This window comes from Oreochromis niloticus, linkage group LG20, assembly GCF_001858045.2.
Source record: "Oreochromis niloticus isolate F11D_XX linkage group LG20, O_niloticus_UMD_NMBU, whole genome shotgun sequence".
NCBI classification, from domain to species: domain Eukaryota; kingdom Metazoa; phylum Chordata; class Actinopteri; order Cichliformes; family Cichlidae; genus Oreochromis; species Oreochromis niloticus.
Genome location: NC_031984.2, coordinates 18,243,045 through 18,265,572, shown reverse-complemented (window position 1 = coordinate 18,265,572; position 22,528 = coordinate 18,243,045). Strand labels below are relative to the sequence as shown.

Below are 22,528 nucleotides of genomic sequence, written 5' to 3'. Positions count from 1 at the left end.
AGATAGGTAGGATGTCTTTCTGGTTGGTGCCAGGGGCTCTGACAATGATATGGTTCAGGTCAGAGAGACGCTGTGAAAAAGAAAAATTACGTACAAGCAGATAGAGGCTGAGAAGGGAAAACCATGAAATGGGAAAACAAATATGGATAAACTAGGAAAGAAGAGAAATATCAAAGAGACTGTTGTGATACAGGAGCCTGGAGGGGCCTCATGAATGCAGGGTGTGGTTGATGGGACTTGTGTGTTTTGTTTTGTGTTCAGTTTTACACTGTCGTATTTCCCTTTCTTTTCTATGATTGAAAAGTAACAGACATGAATTCCTTGTTGCAACAGACCATCAAAGCTTTTTTACTATTAGTCCATGAATTTCACTGAACTGTACACATTTTCTAGGGTTGGACAGCAGAAGCGTGCAACTATTTGCGCAGTCAGCTTTTAAAGACAGGGATTTTACAACATCCCTAAAAGAGTTAACGAGTTATTTACCCTAGCTTGCCTCCATAACTATGCTGCACTACTAATTATATATTTTAGAGTCTGTGTGGCTAGAAGTAGCTAGAAATGACTCATATAGTGTAACAATAACGGCAATCAATGGCCCTCCTGACCTTACATATGACTTCAACTCTCACATAAACTGTCTGAATCAAATGGAGGCTTTTTCCATTGTTTTATATAGGCCATACACACATGGATGCATGAAGAAAAGAAAAGAAAAAATGAATGACACTATTGAACGTTTATTAAAAGTGCCACTTTTTTTTCTGTCACAGACGCACGAGGAAAGGGTAGGCACTAGGACCTGCTGTGAGCCAAACAGCGGGGAGGGAGAAGCTTTGGGACTCTAAACTTCACTCCATTTCCCAAAGAGTGTGGGAGGGAGACAGACAGAAGTGGATGGCTCAGGACCTGGATTCACAGCTTCAAACGTAGGAGCGGGATTTTGAGTTTGGGACAATTCTTCCCCAGGCCTGGAGAGAGTGAGGTGGAATATAGCAGACTTTCTGTGGAAGTTTTTACTCAGTGGGGAGAAAGAAAAAGGAGCATTAAAGGGTGGTGAGTCCTACCTTGCTTTTTTTTTTTTTTTTTTGGTTTCTTTTTCTTTTTATTAAACACTGTGTAAATATGTGGGGCGTGTATCCACACATGGCACAGAAGCAGAATTTATTACAGAAACTCTGATAGCATGTTGTTAAACGTAAGTTGAGCCTCTAAATTGAGATTGAGCGCAGCCACTTTTCTATAGAGAGGGGGCGGGGGGGGGGGGATTTCAGCTGACTGCAACATACAGGAGCCACTATTAAAAGTTTACCAAGATAATGTTGCTGATGATTGCATTTCTGTGTCATGTTAATGTTGTGAGCCGGGTACAGAGGTTTTTCAGGTATTTGCAGATGCAAAGATCAAACGGAGGAGGACAGGGTGTAGAAAGAAGGAGAGAATAGAGGTGAGGAGTAGAAAAAAGGGGGTTCTTCAAACTTCAATGGGAACCCGTTTACTGTTCAGAAAACTCCTGGGACATCAGGTTACCTTTTCTTTTTCTCGCTCTCTCTCTCTCTCTCTGTCTCTTTCTCTCCCCCTCTTTTTTCTATCTGTCGTTCTCTCCACTCATGTTACACAATTCTCAAAAGACTTGCAGATTCTGATGAGCTCCAATGTCCAATATGAAGTATGTTGAGGGTATCCTCACACCCGGGTGGGGCTTGTTGTTTATAAGGTGCGCTACTAATCATTTTTTAAACTCTTTAAACTAAATTTTTTTAAAAATGTGGTGTGTGTGTCTGTGCGTGTGTGTGTATGCAAGCAAGCGTGGGTGCTAAACACAGACCTCACGCCTGCCACTCCTACAAGGGAATTCCTTTCGGGGTTTGACAGGAGAGGAATGTCACTGTGAGCCAACGATTACACACACAAACAAACATTAAACAAATCAACAGTGTCACTAAAGGCTTCACCTTTGTCATAAACGTATGGCTGTCTGTGAAAAACATACATTCATTTGTTCTAATATAATGTGTCGAGGATGGTGTTTGGTTGTGGTCCATAAAATTACCAAATATCAACATTGATATATCGATATAGATATCATATAGATAGGTGTTATGTTTTTTCACCCACCAACTTACCTGTATTATCTGCTTCAGCTGCAGTGTACTATATTTATGCACCTATGTGTTAGATAAGAAAATAAAAACAGCTGAGGTTACTGTAGATTGAAAGGAGTAAAGAAGTAAAGTTTCTTAGAAAACAGAAAAGTTATAAGTAAAAGGCTGACGTGTACTGGAGGGGATGTGATTGCCTTCATCTCCTCTCTGTTGGCCCTCTGTTGGCAAAGTGCTGCAGCAACCTGACTATATATCTTACATGACATGCTCTTCTTTATGGTTAACGCAGGAGGACTGAGCCCAGGTTGAGTTAAAATGAATGTTTTGTAAGTTAAAAATAAAAATAAGATGGGCTGTGTTCAAACTTCAGGTCTAAAATGTGTTCTCAAGCAAGACTGGTTCTTTTTATGAAAGGGAAATCATAGTAACTGTTATTACTGATTATATCTAGAGTGCCTTGTTGACCTAGCTGCCTGTCTGCCATCTATGCAGACCGACGTGGAGACTTGCTAAATTTAAAACGCCAATTTATGGCATGTCTCTGTTTTTGCCTTTTGCTTTTTCCTTTTTCCTTTTTTTTCTCAAATAATTTAAAAACAAAAAGTGTTTCTACGTGTAACTTTGTTTTCAACTGAAACAGAAATGGTTTTACCCTGTAAATCTTTCAAACCTAGCAATGCATCCAATGCCAATGCTAAAAACAACTTAAGCCATATGAACTAGTGTTCGTATATGTATGGAGGGCAGATGGACAGTGCTGTTTTCCCCCGCAGACAAAGATGTCTGTGATTATTCATGACCCTCTCAGGTTTCCCTTTGAAGCTGAGTTACAGCTTTCCCTATGTTAGCACCAGTGTGTGCAATTGTGTATGTGTGCATTAGTGTGTGTGTGTGGGAGGGAGACCGTAAGAGAATAACTCTTTACAAATGAACAAGTATTAAACTACTTAAACAGTGAAGAGGAACATATTAATGTAAAGCAATGAATAGCTTACCCATAAGGAAACATACTATATCCTAGAGTGTTTTTTATGTTACAGGTGGGTTATTTACCCAGAAAAAAAAATAACCATATTGACCTTTTTAAAGTTACATACCAGTGTAATACCTTCATCTCTTCTTGTTCTAAATGCTTTTATTTTTATCATTTTGCAACTCACACCACTGACTTTGTTTGTTATTCTGCTTGCTATGTGGACAAGTGACATAATGTCACAATCTGAATCTGCAGTCACTCGGATTTTGACAAGAACAGGATCCACCCTTGAAACACATAAAGGAGGGAATGATGTGAGCTGTCTAGACTGAATGGTTGTATAGGACACCTGGGCAAGGGAGAGGCTGTGACAGCACACCTGTACTGTCAGTTTATCTTTGATTCTTTAACCCGAGGCCAGCCACAAACAGCTCTTAAAGTGACTCTAGATTTGCAAACACCATAAAATAAACACACTTTAAGTTGGGGGGTTTTCAATGAACAATGAAAATTTGTCTTTATTATATCTCTTTTGATGGACATGGCATCTTTAGTTAAAATATCAGTTGCACTTTGATTAATAACATGATTAAACTGTGTGCCAAGCATTACGATTATTCACAAAATAATCTGCAGGCTAATATAGGATGGGAGTTATGTGACTTAATTTAGGTGACGTTTTATGCTATTTCAGTAAAAATACCATATCACCAGATTACACTCAAGTACTACTTGCAGTACTAGAAAATCTGGGGTGGTGCCAGTTGGCAGCAGAATAATTAAAGGTTTCTTCACACTGAATGATAATGTCTTATCAGACCACAAAAGCTGGAGGCAGAATAATCACAATCCTTAATAATCCTCCAGTTAGATCAGTGGTTAATTGCCCAATTAGTGACAGGTACAGATTTTCAAACACCTGCATTTACACCTGCCCACAAGCGTTATCTGCACACCTGATCAGCCTCTGAATTGCTTTGCAAGACTTTTCCATGCTTCATGTTTCTTCATGCATCCTTTAGAGTAACACTTTTCGTAGCATTACACAATAAAAGCTCCCAAAACCAATTTTTAATTTGTTTTTAACTCTTGGACCAAGAAATCAATTTGAACCCATACTTACCTAAAGTGGTAATATTGTGCGTATTCTAAACCCTTATGTATGCTACAGTGTGGTCAAAATATATCATTGGTGATGTGAAGACGAGATTCCTTGATATAAAGGGTTATTTTATTATTTTACCGTTATTTTACAATTTAGTAAACTCGCAGTTTTAAGGTGTAGGTTTTGTTCAAACTGTTTAAGTCAAACTTTTACTTTAAAAAATTGCTCTAATAACTAAAATTTATTAGGTGAAGGAACCTCGTTCTTTCTCTATGAGTAATGGTTATGCTCGATAAAGCAGAAGGAAGCATCCCTTTTTCTCGATAATTCATGGGTCAGAATGTAAACCCAGGGCGCTGGTTATCTTTTGGGTCAATACACAGAGTCGGATGAGAACATCTGGCGTAAAGTAAACTAGTTGAAGGGTCTGTCTGAAATCAGTGGGAAAGGTAAAAGGTCAGAGTTGGAGCTTGAGGTTATACCTCTGTGCTTGTGTAGGAAAAGCAGGATCTGGAGGCCACTGCAGGTCAGAATCCTGAAGGGACAGAAGCACTGAGCAGAACAGACAAAAAATATATATATAAAATATCGGAAATGTAACATCACCTTTCTGCTGTAATTCTTGTTGACATCTCTTTTACAAACATCTTCTCACAATGTTTGGAAGGAAACGTATTCAACAGAAATCACAGCTAACATTGTTTGACATTTGTAACTTACTGGATTTGAACAGGGCTCTTGTCAAACATGTGCAGGATTCTTTATATGGACCTGGTTTTCTGCCCCTTTCCGCTGCACAAAAATATGCTTCTGTGATCGGACTTTTTCAGAGATGAAAACTGAATCCAGTTGCAATTCTGTGTTGAAGATCTGAATTTGACAGGTGCTCCATCAAAGGGTTATGTCTGTGTGCTCTGCATTTTTTTCCTGATCTTATTTCTATACATGTGAATGTGTACATAGTGCTATATATACCTACAAAAAATACATCTAAATGTACTGACATGCCTGCTCATTCCACATAAATGCCTCTGTGACTTTTAGCTACGGCTTACTCTCGTTTCATGCATGTGCACGCAGCACAAACACAGTAGCTGAAAAATCACCAGATTACGCTGGCCTTTCTTACAGCTATAATAACAGTGTTGTGGTCTTAATCTGTTGACTTTGTGTTTGTCTGATGTTGTGAATTGTTTCACCGCAACTCCTTGTTAGATGCGTGTGTACATTTGGATTAACGTGATGACACTGTCTCACTCTCACTTTCCTTTGCCTTTATCCCAATTGGTAGTTTAACTATAGCTTGTCTGGACATGAAACTTGCTCTTGTTGCCATCAACAGAACAAAATACTTGGTCTCCTCAAATATTTAGATTCAGTACAAAGGCCTCATGAAAATAGCCGGAAATGTCCCTTTTTTTGTAACAACGTTGTTTATTTTAATCTACACAAACATCTCTTCTTATAAATTTTAAAGAGATACAATTTTCTCACCTGGCTATCAGAAGCTATCATAATACAGAATGTAATAATAACGGATACCAAGCCCAGCAGTGGGAGAATGGGGTTTGTTAATGAGTATGCACAAAGCGCATGTGTGTACATGTGTATGTATACATGTTTGTGTTGGATACCCTTCAAACACATAGACACGCCTTAGCCCCAAGGATACGAGCGAAGCCTCTCATTATGCACTCATTTTGATTATGCCGATTTCAGAATGCACAGAATGCATGGGGATGAACCACTGGCTAGTCATAACAGATTAGCCTCCTACACAGCCAGCAGAAATTAACAAGGTGTTGTTCTACTTATAGTTGTTTCAGCCAGACAGGATCCTGCAAAATACCAATACATCAAGGACTTTACAAGCAATTTTCTCTCTTTCAAACTATCTGTTTTATCTGTCATCGAGTTTTGTTGCAGTTAAAACTCAAGGATTAATGGTGAGTCCTCAGGACTTTTGGGGAGTATGACGCTGCAGGCAGCAATTTCTCTCTGCTGGATTCTCTCTTAAGCCTAGTATTAAGCTCCATAGTAAATATTCATTTATCTAAACTCCTGTTCCAAGTCACTTACATGCAAAAAAAACATACACGCACACACACATAGAGCTGTGCTGGAAAGTAGCCACTTACTCTTTCACCAGAGCTCTGCTCACACAGCAAACATGGCATGCTGCTAACAGACAGAGGATGGGCCTGGGAGGTCCCATGCAGACAGGTGGTAGACATCAGCCAGAGGGGAAAAGTGTGGGAGGGTCAGGAAAGGAGGGAGATATGAAAAGGGAGATAGGGAGAGTGAGAGACACAGAAGCAGAGAGAGAGAGTGATGACAGAACGATGTGGAGACCACACAGAATAGAAAATGGTTTGGTCAAGTCTTTAGTAAGAGGTGTCAGAGTACAATCAAACAAACACTGGGAGTGACAAAAACAAGATTCTTTGTACAATCTTGAGTAGATTCAGTGCACTTCTGACAAGGCTATCTATAAGAGTGCAACAAAATGGACTGCAGTAATCAGTTTTGTTTGGTTAACTAGAGACAAAGCTGGGTATCCTGGCTTTCATAAAGTTGGTAAAGTTCAGCCTCAACTGTTACCCTTTTTGATGCATTAACAATATACAGCACTTATGCCTCTTTCAGGCATCCACTATTATCTTTCAGTCTGACTTCATGTGAAAGTATCTATGTATGATTGTGCATCATAGTCACTTTTAAAAGTTAATACTGCAACCTTACTAGATAAGAATAAGAAACATTAGAAATATCCACAGATTTCTTTTAAAACGGACCCAGTCTGAGTGCCTGTCATCACAACAGACAGGAATACGCTTTTTAACAATTTTAGCATTTTAACACAAACACTAGAGCACAGATGGATGGTGGCTCTCATGCCTTTAGTTGCGAGACGGGCAGACAGGCTTCCAAAAATCACCAAGTTTCCCTAATTGCTCTACAATGTTACATATATCACAGATTGAGATGTTGATAAAACTGTTAAAGATTGAATGAGGAAGTAACAGCAAATACACTGCGTTTCTCATTTCAGGCAGGTGAGTGAACTTTTATAAGCTCCTGTTTACTGGCTGTCTGTTCCACTGGACCAGGTGTATAGCATATATCGGTTAACAATAAAACCATAGCCCCCAAATTTTAGAAAAAATCCCAACCTAATGCATATTTGCCAAACCCAGAGTGAGCGCTGCTTTCAAAACAGTGGGGACAGTTTTTTCCTTATTATTATATTATTGCTCTTTTTTGACGTGAGTTGGGTTGTGAACTTTCTGCCATTATCACCACAAGGTTTTTGATTAAGAGTCACCAGTCAACAACCCTCTGGCAACTTCTTGAGAATAACCTGTGTTTCTTGACTGTTTGGTGTGTGGTTGCTGGGGGTTGCTGGGTGAAATTAGTCTCAAAGAGAGTGTTTTTGACTGCTTTACTAACAGTTTCACATGGAGGTGTTTGTTCCATATACCACTTTAGGAACAATTTCACCCGCAGACTACAAGCAACCTCCCACAAACACTCTCCAATGAGTCAGAAAATATACATTTAGATGTGTGTATATGGAGCTTAGCAGTTGATTTCACAGTGACAGGAACCATTCACAAATGATCAGGGAATTTCCCTAGCAACTGGTGGTTGCCAAGCACTTGCCAGCCAGTCTCTAGGCCTGTGTGACTGGGACCTAAATTTTTTCAATATTACCTTTTGTTTTTAAATCTATAAAATATAACACAACCATTAGGCTAATTAATATAGGTTATTAGCCTTATCTTTAACAGTCTTTACACACATTAAACTGGTAGAAGTTGGTAGAACTAAAGATGGTTAAAAAGTAAAAAGAACATTATTTTCTCTAATCAAATTACACAGATTCATCTACAGTTGTCCAGCTTATGGCTGTGCATTTATGTTCTCTAATTACATTAGGCTAAATCAATCACCTCTGAAGCGCTACACCTCTGAAGCCTACAGAGGCAGGACTGTGAGTGCGGAATATTCCATTGGTTGTGAATGAAGCTTTGCATTCATTCATTGCTCTGGGTATAGATTGCTGCCAATGCCATTTGTGTTATTTGCAGTTTGATAGCTACAATCTCTAGTGGATAATATTATTACAATGTAGTCCATCCTCCTGCTTCTACTGTGGCTAAACAACTTAATCAATAAAACAACATTAGGATAAACTGTTTGAAATAAAGATGGCGACCACTGCAGCTAGACACCATCATACAAGTGAATTTTTTTGCATATTTTGCTTCTTTAGCGTCATGGAGCAATATTGGTTAACACTTTGCCCTAGACCCCAAAAACAAAGGCAATTAATCAGTTAAATCCAAAAAGTATTATGAGACTGAAGTGGAAGGTATAACTATTCTAACTTGCAGCCAGCCTTTCAGAGTGTTTCCTCTGTGTTTGTTGACTATGTTTTAAAATTAATTTGAATTCATTTGAAGGGATGTAACCAGAACTACTTTCCATGTATTAAAGTTTCCTTTTAGCTGTCTGTCAAACGTGAGAACTAGTTATGTTTCCTGTGTCGTATATGCTACCATTACCAAATTCAATTAAGAATATTAAGAGAAAATCTTGCGTGCAAATCTTAATGTTTGACATAGCATATACTCAGTCTTACGTGACCACACCCGTGCTCATGGCGACAGACAGACCGCAACATAAACGATGCGTAATGGAAAATTTTGGTCTCCTAGCGAGCACATCTGTCTATTTACGCCCATGTTTCACTTTACGTTACGCTGAAATTTACCTGGATGACTCACTCTGGGCTTGCTCAGCTGCTGATTTGTTTACAATACCATGAGGTGGCAAAATTACACACATTTGTCTCCTCAGATACTGGTGTTAAAAATACTCTGCTAAAGGTTTGAGCACTAAGATTCAACTTCTTTACTCAAGTAGAAGTGTTAAAATACAGGCTCTGGAGTGTAATCAAGCTAAAAAAGTTGCTGTTTGGAGGACATTGCTACCAGCTAACTGAATCTAATGCCATAATAGTATCATACAAAAATAATATTAATATAAGGGAATACATAATTTATTTAAACTTAAATACCAATTCTAATGAATATACTCACCTTGAACATAATGTTATGAAGGACACAAGTAAATGCAATCAAAGGAAATCTAATAAATGACTCTACTTGCTGTTGCATTTATTGTAGATGGATGATTTTACTTCTTCACCTAAAACAAAAAGTAAATATAGCCAGGGGTTAAAGTGGGATTTGGCAGGTGACACTGGTTGAAGTGGTAGAGTGTAGGAAAATGAAAAACTTAGAAATACATTTTGTGTACATGTTGTGATCAGCTGACCTGTGCTGGTGTTTTATGTTGTGATCAGCCAAATGAATTATTAAGATATAAGCAGATCTTATAAGAGCTATCATCGCTGATTCCCCAGCTTTGACAGCATAGATCTAGTATAAAGGCAGAATTCAGTGAGTTAATCTAATCAAAAACATCACCTTAAATTTAATTTGATTTGTGCTACCTTGATGTAACATAACACTGTCCATGAACATCACAGCTGCTCCGCACATTCAATTCAGTTCAATTCAATTTTATTCATACAGCGCCAAATTACAACAACAGTTGCCTCAAGGCGCTTCATATTGTAAGTGCCACAATAATGCATTACTGTAAACTTCACCGCAATCCTGAAAACTAACCAGTTTAGCCTGCTCTCTCCCTAGCATTTTCATGCAACCTTTGAATAATAACAAGTCAGTATATTTCAGTTTCTTTTGCAGGATTTTTGACAATAAAAATCTAAAAATAAAAAAATATAACTTTAGCAACACATCCTATATACCGCCAATGTCTCTTTAAAAACATCTTAAATTGATGAGGACATTACATGTAAGCTTTAAATTTCCAGTCTACCAACTTCATTGAGCATCCCTTACCTTTAAAAGTAATCTCTCATCTTTCTCTTTTGACCTCCAGTGATCTCCATCACTGAGTGAAGTTGCGTCACATTCTTTTCTCTTCCTGGAAAAATACAGACACACTGTGTGGTAAACTGTACATATCTGTTGACCATTTGTACTTTGTTACTTCCCACCTCTGACATCACAACACATCATTGTCAAATGGTCATAACCAGTGCCTTGAAAAAGTTTTTTTCCCCCTTCTTGATTTCTTACTCTTTTTCATATTTGTCACACTTAAATGTTTCGATTTATCAAAAGTAAAGATAAATGATGATTTCATTTACTGAAGGAAAAAAAGCGATCCACATCTACATGGCCCTATATGAAAAAGTAATTGCCCCATAAAGCTAATAACTAGTTGTGCCACCCTTGGCAGCAAGAACATTTAAGCATATGTGATAACTGGCAATAAGTCTTTTACATCACGGTGGAGGAATTTTGGCCCACTTCTTTGCACAGTTGTTTTAATTCAGTCACATTAGAGGGTTTTCAAGGACGAAGGGCCTGTTTAAGGTCATGCCAAACCATCTCAATTTGATTTCAGTCAAGACTTTGACTCAAAGCCACAACAAAACCTTAATTTTGTTTTTTAAACTATACAGAGGTGAATTTACTGGTGTGTTTCGAATCATTATCCTGCGGCATAAGCAAAGTGCACTTAAACTTTAGGGCATGAACTGATGGACCAGATATTCTCCTTCAAGATTTACTGAAAGAGTTCATGGTTCCATCATTAATGGCAAGTCATTCAGGTCTACACCACCATGTCTGACTGTGGGTATGATGTTCTTTTTATGAAATGCTGTCTTAATTTCACACCAGATGTAACCGGACACAAATAGTGCAAAAAGTTCAAATTTTGAGTTTGCCAGTCCACAGAATAGGCGGACCTCCAAAAATTTATCCTAATTTTTGTGCTTTTTTTTTGGCTCCTCTTATTGATAAATCATGAACACTAACTGTGAGTGCTGTTCACCACTGTTCCACGTTTTCTGCATTTATTTACGCTTCACTGGAGTTCCAAAGCCTTAGAAATGACTTTGTAACCTTTTCTCAGCTGTTCTTGAGTTTCTTTAGATCATTGGATTTTAGTCTAGTTAACTCATATATAGTTAACACATGTGCAACAAAAAAAATCAGTAAAAAGGGACAAATACATCTTACAACAGTGCATGTGTTTGCATGCTTTGTTTCGATCTCATATTGGAAGATGGATCAAGTCAGAGAATTTTTTTATCCTAAACCACTATTTGCCATTTTGATTAGATAATACACTAATGTTCTCCAACTGAATTAGTAACAACATGAGTGAAACTCTGCATGGACAACATAAATGGTGTTTAAGTTCTACTCGGACAATAAATCCGCAATATGATCTAACACAAGCCTGAAACTGCTGGTTTTCTGTTAAAGCTATTGAGAGAAGAGACAAAGTGATGAAACTCCACGTTTTCCTTTCTTTTGAATGCTTTGTAACTCCCCATTGCCTTTATTTCCTCCCTCTGACCCTGTCCTTGAACTCTTCTTTGTCTCAATTTCTGTTCCACTATAAACTTGTCCTTCCTTACTTTGCCTCTCACATGCTCCTTTATGTGTGTAATTCTCTAGATATCTTATTGCCCATATGCATCCCGCCCTCCCATATTGCTGCCTCTCCCTATCCCTTGATGTATCTGATTCCTTCCTCTCCATCCTTCTGTCTTCATCGCCGTCCGTGGCCAGACAGGCATTCTTGCCTCTGGCCCTCCTCATGTCTCTGTGCTGCTGTGGGATTTTTAGATGCTCACCAGGAAGGGGGAGTTATTACCAGAGCCAAGCCAAAAGATTAAACACTTGTCACGAGAAGATTGTTGAATGTCAAGGTCATAAAAACTAGGGTTTTGGAAAACATGTTAATCATTGTGTTCATCCAGACTTCAAGGCTTGGAGGATCAGCCTCCCACGTCCACTGGTCCAGTGCAGGGAGAGGGTGGGTTGATTGGGGATGGGCCCATTATGTGGAGAAAAAGAAAGGGGGTGAAAAATGGAGAGAATGGCTTTCACTAACAAAACTGTGATGCTCTCACTGAGGTTTTGAGTGACTGCCAAAAAACTGTCATGTCTTGAACTTGGCTGGAATCGAGCAAACAAAATTTTAGTAAGATTATAGGATGAAGTATTTGAGCAGTGTGGTCAGAAACAAAGAACAAAGAAATAAAACTTGCTTAATACATCTCACCGATAGCTGAGAGAGTGAGTGAGCCAAGATTTTAAATTTTATTGAACAAATTCAAAGCTTTGTCTGGTACCTGTTATTGTGAGTTCAAGAATTGCAACACAATACAGCGATTCTCCTCAGTGGCTGTGGTCTAAGAACACCTTGGCTTTATATTTTGCTCTCAGAAGCGAACACTTAAGTCACAGTGAACTTAAGTGACAGAGTCGAGGCCACTCTCCCTCCCATCGATCACTGGTCGGTGCCCATATACGCCATCATCCATTTGATTAAACCACTTCCACTCCTTTTTGTTCGTCCACTCCAACCCATGTGGTCCTCCTTGTCCCAGTAATCACTTAATGTTTTTAAGGGTTTTTTTGGCACTGTGTGCTGGTACCCGTGATCGGCCATCAGCTCAAAGACCTCCTGGCAAACTTCTCGTTTCCAGACGCTCCATCTAGCTCCCTGAGAATAATACCATCAGCTACTAAGCATAAAAAACATCTGCATCTCACGACGTCTGGTGATGTCATATTTTCGCATCAACTCAGCTTACAAGGAGCAGGTACTGAAAAAGTATCACCTAATGGAAACCTCTGAAAACCGAGTGGAGTCAAGCCAGCCGAGAAGGTAAAAGTGGAAGGGGGCTGTTGGTGTTCTTTTTCAACCAAGTTGCTTTGTATCAGAGGCGAATCACTCAAGTTGTTCATTAATAAATAATTTTTTTTGCATTGCTAACATTAATCTCATATTTTCATTGACAGGGGAATAAATGACAGCCCTGTTTGTACAAACAAACTTGTTTCATTTCAAAGCTTCGATTTGTTACTCACCCTTTTGCTTCCAAATACAATTACTGCTGGAATGAAAGTATTGTTTATTTTTTAGGTTCCTTTCACGAACACCACAATGATTCAGTCTTTCTTATTATTATTATGAATCAGTGTTCAACTTACTGTAAGACATCATGTGACAACAGTGGAAGGGTTGACGTAGCACTGTAGCCACGTCTTTGCTTTGTCTCAGGTTTACCCGTAAATAAAACATGACTCTGGAACAAATGTTGTCAAGAGATGAAATTAAATGTGTTGCTGCACGAAGTTTCGGCAACACAGATGAAAAGACTTTCAGGTTCAACAGACCTCAGAGTATAGAAAGAGGCTTGGGATTCTTGGAACTGTTGTTCAGTATTTTGGTTGCCCTTAAATGCCCCGGGGCGTTGTTACATTGTGACATAATCTGTGACATAAAGTCAACTTATGTATGTTATTGTGCCTATATTCTGTCGGATACATTGTCAGCTTTTATTTGTATTTATTTGTATTTGTATCCTCTTGACACTTTGACATCTACTTCTCTTGAATAGTTTAATAAAAGTGTAAAAGTGAAGCCATATGCGGACACAAAGCCCAGTTATTCCAGTTCCAAGAAAAATTCATTCCACAGGAAATGCTAATAGAAATCCTGTTGTCCTTGTGTTTGGTGAATATAAAAAAGTCAATCACTTTAAGGCTTCTGAAGCAGAAGCTGATATATATATTATTTTATCCCATAACAAAACATTTATGTACGCTCTGACTTCAGCGAAAGTTGGAAAGAAGAAAGAAACTCTCCAGTTAGAGTGTCTATGGATTTTATCCGAAAATGGTTGCGTAACTTTCCCCAAAGACGAGAGGATAATGGTCTGACCCTGTGCTTTGCACCTGCAAAGAAACAGCCATGTAGTCAGGAAGTTACCTCTGGCTTTTAACTGTGAGAGTAAAGATGAACATTAGGTCAAATTCCAGGAGCAAAAAAAATAAAAAATGGAGAGACAGATAAATGAAAGACAGACGGAGAGAAACAGAAACCCAAAAAGGCACGAAACAGCGGGATGAAGATACTGGCTCTTTGCCAGTTTGTTCCCTTTAGTTTCAACACCGTGGCTCCCCTCTTCCCTGATATTCTCAAGATGCCCTCGGCAGGCATACAGAAGCTTTTATTTTACAACAGCTGATGGCAAAAACAGCTGTGCAAACTAGAGTATATTCCTAAAGAATCATTTAGGTGCTATCCTTTGCATGGTTGCTTATCAATTTCCATTCCCCACTGCATAACGCTGATGTCATTTACAGTCCTCTAATACTGTAGCTGAAATGTTTGCAGAAAGCCCAAAGCTATGGTATATTTAAGAGGTTTTTTGAAGTACTGAGCCAAATGTTCAGCTGGTGTGATTGCCAGCATGCCTCTCTATGGCTGCCAGCACCATTTAAATGAAAGCTCAGTCTTTTGATAGCTACTCATTTGTGGAGAAATACATTTTAAAGCTGTATGTGCTGTTACCTGTGTATAGTTAAATCCTTGAATATTTTATTGTTAGACATAGTAAACCGATTGAGTGAATTCAAGTTCATGTTGAGACCTTATACTGTGTTTTTCCATACTGTAGCAGTTGCCAGCTCCACATTTTGCACACCGAATGTTCTTTTGTTCTCCATATCTCGCATCATTTGTCATCCCTGTGACGAGTAAAGTACTTTAGCAGGTTGTGTGTGCCTACAAGTTTGACACTACCTGTCTCGTTCTTCCTGTGTCCTGTGGCTAAAGCGGCAAAGTTTGGTGTTTGAAGTATGTCTGATTTACAGCAGATGCTATTGTTGTCCATGTAAATGACTTTTTAACATAAAGACCAGGGGCCGGTACAGAGAGGAACAAAGGTGCAGAACAGTACGCCACACAGGCTTTAAAAAATGGCATCATCATAGTAAATGGACAACTGAACTATCATTAAACTCCTCTAATATAGTTTTGTTTTTGTTTCTGTTGGTGGTCTATGGTTAAATGGCTTTATACAGCCGATTTGAATTACACCGCTAATGCTTAGTTAAGACAACTTAAAAGGTAAAGAAAATGAGCAAAAAAATAATAAATAAGAAGGTCTAAACTGGAGGACTGACAGTGCCAAATTGCATCACCAGATACAACCTGACAAACCAGGAGAATGACAGAAAAAAAGTGTGACAAACTGGGAACAAGTAATACACTCTGATAATAAGATAATATGATTACATTGGTAAGATAAGGCCCACTGTGAGACAGCAGTTCTTGGAGCTGTCTGTGGAAACAGTCTTAAAACTTTTAGCATGATAATAATCTTAAATTGGCGCCAACCGAAATCAGGAAAAGCACAAATGCCACAGAGAAAACAGAAAGAAGAAGTCATCTTGTCAGTGATCTAGGGTGAAATAACTCATAACAATGCTTTGGCTGAAATCTGGAAGAAATCCACACTTTTAACGCATAAGAGATGCAAACATTCTTTTAATTTTGGTGACTGCTGGATGTTTGCTGTGCCAAAATATAGGAGTTTTAACATGTTTCCAAGAAAAGACTCACAGCCTTCCAAGAACCATTGGGGAGTGTAATTTAATTGTTATTTTAACACGCTGCATGACATCATTTTACGTGACAACAACTAGATTCGTGGCAGGTTGTTGTATTGGTTTCACATGGCAGCTAATCTAAACTGTGACGAGCAGACTTTTCCTTCTGTAGCTGAAACATCATGAATGGAAGCAGCGTAAGTATTATTTCAAACCACTATATTATCAGCGAGTGTGTCGCTGTGAGCTGAAAAGTCCAAACTCTACTACAACTGTGAATTGTGACAGAAAGACTTTCATTTCAAACTTTCTCCAAAAAGCAAGACTTGTTTAGATTGAACACAAACTAGTACAGTTTTTTAAACACTGATAACATTTGTAGAGGAAATAAATATATCTTCAACATTTGGATGTGTGTAAAAGGAGAGAGCAAGTTGACCTGGCGGTCATCCTGCCTGATAATTATTTCCAGTGGTTGACAGCAGGAGGAACTGTGCTCCACTGGGTTGATGAAAGACACAGAAAAACTGTTTACCTTTCTCTGTTTTGCTCTCGGCCTCTTTTCTCTCCTCCTCCCTCTATCTCTGCCGTTGTCAGTCTCTCTTTCTCACCCCCTCATAATCTATCGCCGCTGTCATCGCTCTGAGAGAGCGGCGTGTGTTTGTTTGACACGCTGCTCCTGCATATCTTTTAACAAGGACATGTCACTAATAACTAATGTATCACACAGACAGGAAGACACCCTCGCTAACTGTAAACTAACCCCAGAGTGATGGCAGGCGATGCTCTCGTGCCTTGTTGTTTCACACGAGTATGTAATGCGGTAACCTGTAGTCTGATCATTAGATCATCTTGTGGACTAGCAGACTAAAAAAAGAGAAAAAAGAAGTGTTACAAAGTCAGTACCAGTAACTGCGTGGCTGGTTTCCACTGTCTTTGGCTACATATTTGGTCTCTAAAGTCTTTTTTCCCTTCCTGTTGCCCAATGATTAGTTTTCTAGGTCACAACCCGGCAGCTGTGTGACTAATGTCATCTTTTCCACTTGCTTTCATCAACTTTGGCAGTCTGGTTTGACCAGGTAGTGCCATGTGGTGCGTGGAACCCCAGCATGTGAAACTGATGGATGACTCAACAGAAAATGGCCTTGATTTACTATCTGGCAAAGCTGGCCAGTCAGCTTATTGTGAAAAAAGGGAAGCTCCTTATATTGATGGATGAATCATAAAAGAATATTGAACAACGGTTTTGTTTATACACCAGTGTATTAATACAGCATGTGTAGTGTCTGGAAATATGAACCATACAGTGTCTGTCCTTTCTCTGGTTTGTGGTTTAACGGTTTTGGAATGCCTCTGTCATTACTTGGCCACAGGACTGTCTCCTTCTAGCTTTGCTACTCTTCAAGGTACAACATTTTACTTTTTATCACTACCGCAACGATCTTCCTTCTCTGGTGTTTGATATAGGGTGTTAGTACCTAAATCCTAAATCTAGGATACTTTTTTCCAGGCTCAGTCCACACGTGGCAAATGTGGGCGATGTTTTTAAACTCCAGTGTAGATTCTAAGTAATATCTGCTGTAAAACGCAGTAGTGCTTACACAGAATCATAAAACAAACAGTTTAGGGAGGAGATGTAAATCCTGCACAACCTTCAAGAGAATAACTAGCTTGTGTGTGTGTGTGTGTGTGTTTGTTTTTCTGTGTATGGTATTTGTGCGAGAAGGTCAGAAAGATAGTCAGGCCGATTCTGATGCAGTGCTGAAGTAATTCTGTAAGTCAGAGGTGTTCTCTAAACTGCTCTGACCTCTGTGCTCATGCTCTGCAGTGTTTACGCTGGCTCCACCAGCATTAAACATAAGCCACATATTTTTAACATTAGGATCCTTCACCATAGGCCATGCAAATAGCGAGCGGCACATCAGCCTGGATCAATCAGCTCGCTGCCTGTTTGGTTCGGCTCCATGTGTGCAGGGTGTGGGTGTTTAAGTGTGTGTATGCTTGTGTTTATTGAAGCTAAAATACAATGCAAAACCAGTAGGTATGTTTTATAAAACTATAGCTGTTTCCATCATCCGTGATTACTTGATTGTTTTACTGATCAGCTGCCAAACTGACTTTTTGGCAGTGTTTGAATAAGTATTAACATAAGACGTTGTAACAATAGCACAGCGTAAAAGTATTGGATGCTTGTTAAACCCTGCATTAAAAGATTTACACAAGTAAAGGGTGTGGATTTTACCTTCAAAAGTTAACAATAACAAAAACAAGAGTATATGAAAAGCTTTGTCTAACCGCAGGAAAACTGTAGCGGTAATACTTGAGTAAAGAGCAAGCTCCGTAAAACTGCACTAAATACAGTACTTGAGTACTGCATCATTACCTTTTACAAAACCAACAGCAGAAAACATGTTTAAAGAACATTAAAAGTCAAGGACTTTAACATTCTTAGCTTGTGGGAAAATACCTGAAGAGTGATTTAAACCTCTTTTAGCTGAGCTGATATTTCTAATGGGAACAGAGCCAGTGACATTTTGATATTTTTCAGCTGTTTGAAAGGGTACATGGACGCTGGTCTGTTCAGCAAAGCCGCAACACTGACCTCTTCTGGTTGTTAAGTGCTACACTGCAAGGATTACAGCACAACTGGTTTTTGCAAGAAAAGTGTAAAATATCACAGGGAACAAAAATCATGTTTTTTGTTGTTGTTGTTGTTTTGCAAAGATTATCATATATTACTAATTGCTTTTTCTAATGTCCTTGTTTCTATAATCTCCTTTCAAAAGGCTGCGCCTCCCACACCAAAGTAGTGAAACATGTTAAGTTAAATATTTACAACACTAATAAACTTGTGTTCCAGCACCAAGCAAGCAAGGTGAAACACCGATATAAGTTTACAAAAGAAATAACAGTAATACTGTCACACCAGCTTCCACTGACCTCTGTGACCTACTGGGTGTTTGTGTGGAAGGAAGTGGGTGTATTCACACACAACTCGACGCTGTGCAAACTATCCATAAAAACAGCATTATGTGCATGTACACATGCAGATGCATGGCTTCTGTTTCTAGAAAGATTTCTAACTAGGTCTGTACGTGTGCATACGTGCCCACATCCTCTATTATTAGTGCATAAGTTCACTATGTAACGAGTAACACTGGATGAGGTGTTAAATACCTCACATTCCAGTGTATGGAAAGCGCAAGCTCTTAAAGTTAAACATGGTGAGTGTGTGTACCTGGCATGAGATAAGGTTAGGTAATGATAAATTGTGTATGTCGGTAAAAAAAAAGGGTGGCAGGTTTGCGGGGCTGTCTAAATAAACTAAAGCGCTCTGTTAAGCATGTTTACATTCCTGATTGCTCTCACTCTGAATGGGTTTTATTTAGGTATGCCCATCTTGTCCCTTTGCAGGGCACTTAAACACATACTCCTTTTGAGTTGGAGGTTTGCCTTTAAGATTACTTTTCCTTTGATTTGGTTTGATCTGAAAAACGATAGCTCCAGATGTATTTATGAAAATGTCAGCGCGTATTATATCTGACTAAAATAACATTTGCACAAGTATTTAGTGTGTATTTGTGTGTCTTTTGCAGAGCTGTAGTTCACGGGGTCCAGATGGCAGGCATGAGGGGCCCGGCCTGCATTGGAGTCTGGCTCTAGAGTCCACAGGGGCTCACACTTCAACTGGACACATTCCACAGGTACACATAAACGCTCACCAAAGTAACACGTAAAAAACAAGACATACTCGAGCAGGACCGAAGAAGTTCTCAGTGAATCAGAGCAAAAAAGTCAAACTAAGAACATAACTAATGCCCTCTTAATGACAACATCAGTGATTATGAGTGTTAGATGTCAGAAACACAAAGTAAAGGTAAAAGTGTTACATTTTCCAAGTGGATTGCTCACTTAGAAACAATTTATCAATCCTTTCTGTTATTTTATTTAAGTGCATTTCAATGAAAAAACTGTTCACTTTAGACATTCATATGACATTATGTCAATTGTGTGTTTGGTTTAGGACGTGTGCCCATGAGGTCGTCATCACTGGTCCTGCTCCTCCTGATCGGCGTCCAGGCTGTACTGAACATGGGAGGTGGATTGGCCCGGAGTGCCGGGGCACCCAACCACAAAGTAGGACAGCAGACGGCAGCCAATCACAGAGCAAGACAACAGCAGACAGTAGCCAGGGACCATCTTACTGAAGAACACACTTCAAAGCAGCATCATAGGACCAGCCACCACAGGACCAAGAGGCCTCATCGGGCAGCTTTAAACGCAAAGGATAGGAGCCCTCTTGTTGGGCACACTACGTTGGATTCCCTCCCTGACCCCTCCATCCCAGTGGTGGATCCAAAGCTCTTCTCCAAGAGACGTTACCGTTTCTCACCTCGTGTCGTCTTCAGTGAGGTTCCACCATCACATGATGCCCTAGAAGGTGAGGGCTATGACATTGATGGAGTTAGAGGGGTGAGGGTAAGGCGCCGAGCAGGATCACGCACCATGCACCGAGGAGAGTACTCGGTATGTGACAGCATGAATACCTGGGTGAGCAACCTGACAAAAGCCACAGACATGCACGGAAACGAAGTGGAAGTGCTGCCCAATGTTACAATCAACAACGTGGTGAAGAAACAGTACTTCTATGAGACCACCTGTCGATCCCCTACTCAAAGGGGTTTTGGAAGCGCAAATGGAGGAAAACCCGGGGGTTGGGGTGGAAAACAAGGTTCCAAATCAGGCAACTCGGGCTGTCTTGGCATCGACAGTCGCCACTGGAACTCCTACTGCACCAACTCACATATTTTTGTAAGTGCCCTCACCATCTTCGAGGAACAGACAGCCTGGCGTTACATCCGCATCAACGCCGCCTGTGTGTGCGTCCTCAGCCGGAAGTCTTGGGGAGGAAGACGGGGGCGCTGACTGAGGTGGTTGACTCCCGACCACCAGACTATGAACCGAGCACACACATTTCTCATTAACAGCCACTGCAGCTTTATTGCCAATACTGTAATCCTTTCCCCCACATCCAGACAAACACCCCCACTGACCAAAGCATCCAAACAACACACATACTTAAAAATGCAAACACACACATCCACACACTCGAACATCTGTCCAGCCCCTCGGCCCCCCGACCCTACCTCAGTCAAAGAAGTCCTGGTTGTTTTAACTTATGAGGACTGCATGTCATATTTATGGTTTATACAGTCAAATATAAAATTATATACAGTATGTGTATATATACAAAATGAATTCAAGCTTTTAATGTTGATGTTATTGTTGTTTTTGTGTTGTTCATGCTGTTATTTATTAAACACCTCAGTACTTGCCCGGTTTGTTGTGTCTGTTTGAGATAATGCTGACCGTCACACCTCTGTAGGTCTGATCAAGGAGCTCATCTTTTAGCTCATTGCTTTACCATTTTAGCTTCATTGTCATCATCTATAATCCATTGCCAAATTTAAACCAGCCATTATAAACAGGTTTGATAAACCTGTCCATATCCTACAATTGTGTCCTTCCTCCCTGGATGTCCCAAATGTAAGTACATCTTCACCTCGGCGTTTAGCTCATGATAAATTCAAAAGCAGTAACCTTCGGGGAAACAAACAAGACACTAAACTTTATTTGATGTACTTATGTTTTCTTTTTTTATAATCTTTGCTTATATTATATTAAATATTATAAGCATATTCACATATAACAGTTAAAGTGGGGAAGAGAAATTTGAACATGCAACATGTACAGTAACATGGGGTTTCTAACAGTCATTGTCTTGTTTAAATGATTCCCACACGCAACAAAAAAATACAAAAGCTAAAAGTCACAAGCCCAGACACTGAGTCACCTTAAATATTTTCCAAATATTGTTACCACATTATTATTATTATTATTATTATTATTCTACTCTATTTTCTTTTTTGTTCTTTTTTTTTATTCCCAAATTTCTGGTGACTCATGTCTCTGCATTAAGATATTCCAGGAGAGAGAAAAAAGCAGAGGCAGTAGAAAGACTTGTATGTGAACATCGATGCCTGAAGGAATGTGATTCATTCCATGCAGGCACGAGAGACATGCTTTGCATTTTATACACACAGATTTATTGGCTGTGATGTTCCCAGTGCTGTGATGTTCCCAGTGTTCCCAGCAGTAGTGGTGACTTCTCATCAGCTTGGCATACCGATGTAAACACTACGGGAAGTCTCTGTGCATTTGTACTTGGAAGGAATGAATATTGCATAGAGACAGGTTCACAACTAAAGAAAAAATAGCAAACTGTATCTTAGCAAGGTACTAGGGCCACAATCAGTCACTACAACAGCTTTAATGTTTCTGATCTTAGAAAGTTTGGACACTGGTGGGGAAAAACATACACATTTTTTCATGAGATAAGCTAAATGCAAGCATTTTTTTCAAATGTAAATGCAACATCTAATACATTATTTTTCAATACCTTGTTTGGCCTTAATCAGATTATTAGGACTTGTACTGCAAGTCAACTAATGCTTCTATAGCATGATAAATTTCAAACGTTTTGATAGTGCTCAGCAAGTGTGGCTGTGGAAATGTGAAGCTTACAAAGCCATGAAAGGCTCTATAATCATATCAAGTCAAACATGAACACCTTCAAGGTAAAATATTAATCATCTGAAATGGCAATCAAGGGGAAGTGAGGAAAAAAAAGAACTAATACGAAACATATCTGCTAGGCTGGAAGGTAGCGCAAAAACATTGTGACTATAAAGAAAATAGTTTAAGGAAGTAGGTTTGACTTGTTTACAGCAAAGGTGTAACCCTCCAACCTCATCAAAAG

The 22,528-nt window shown here is 39.3% G+C and overlaps 1 protein-coding gene across 1 annotated transcript; it reads left to right on the top strand.

Annotated features, from left to right (window-relative positions):
• Positions 1-855: 855 nt before the first annotated feature.
• Positions 856-21,044, top strand: ngfa (nerve growth factor a (beta polypeptide)). Its single transcript, XM_005478002.4, has 3 exons — positions 856-1,056; positions 19,305-19,412; positions 19,733-21,044. Exon 3 carries the CDS (start codon positions 19,744-19,746, stop codon positions 20,632-20,634), a length of 891 nt encoding a protein of 296 aa, XP_005478059.1. The 5' UTR covers positions 856-1,056; positions 19,305-19,412; positions 19,733-19,743; the 3' UTR covers positions 20,635-21,044.
• The last annotated feature ends 1,484 nt before the right edge of the window (positions 21,045-22,528 follow it).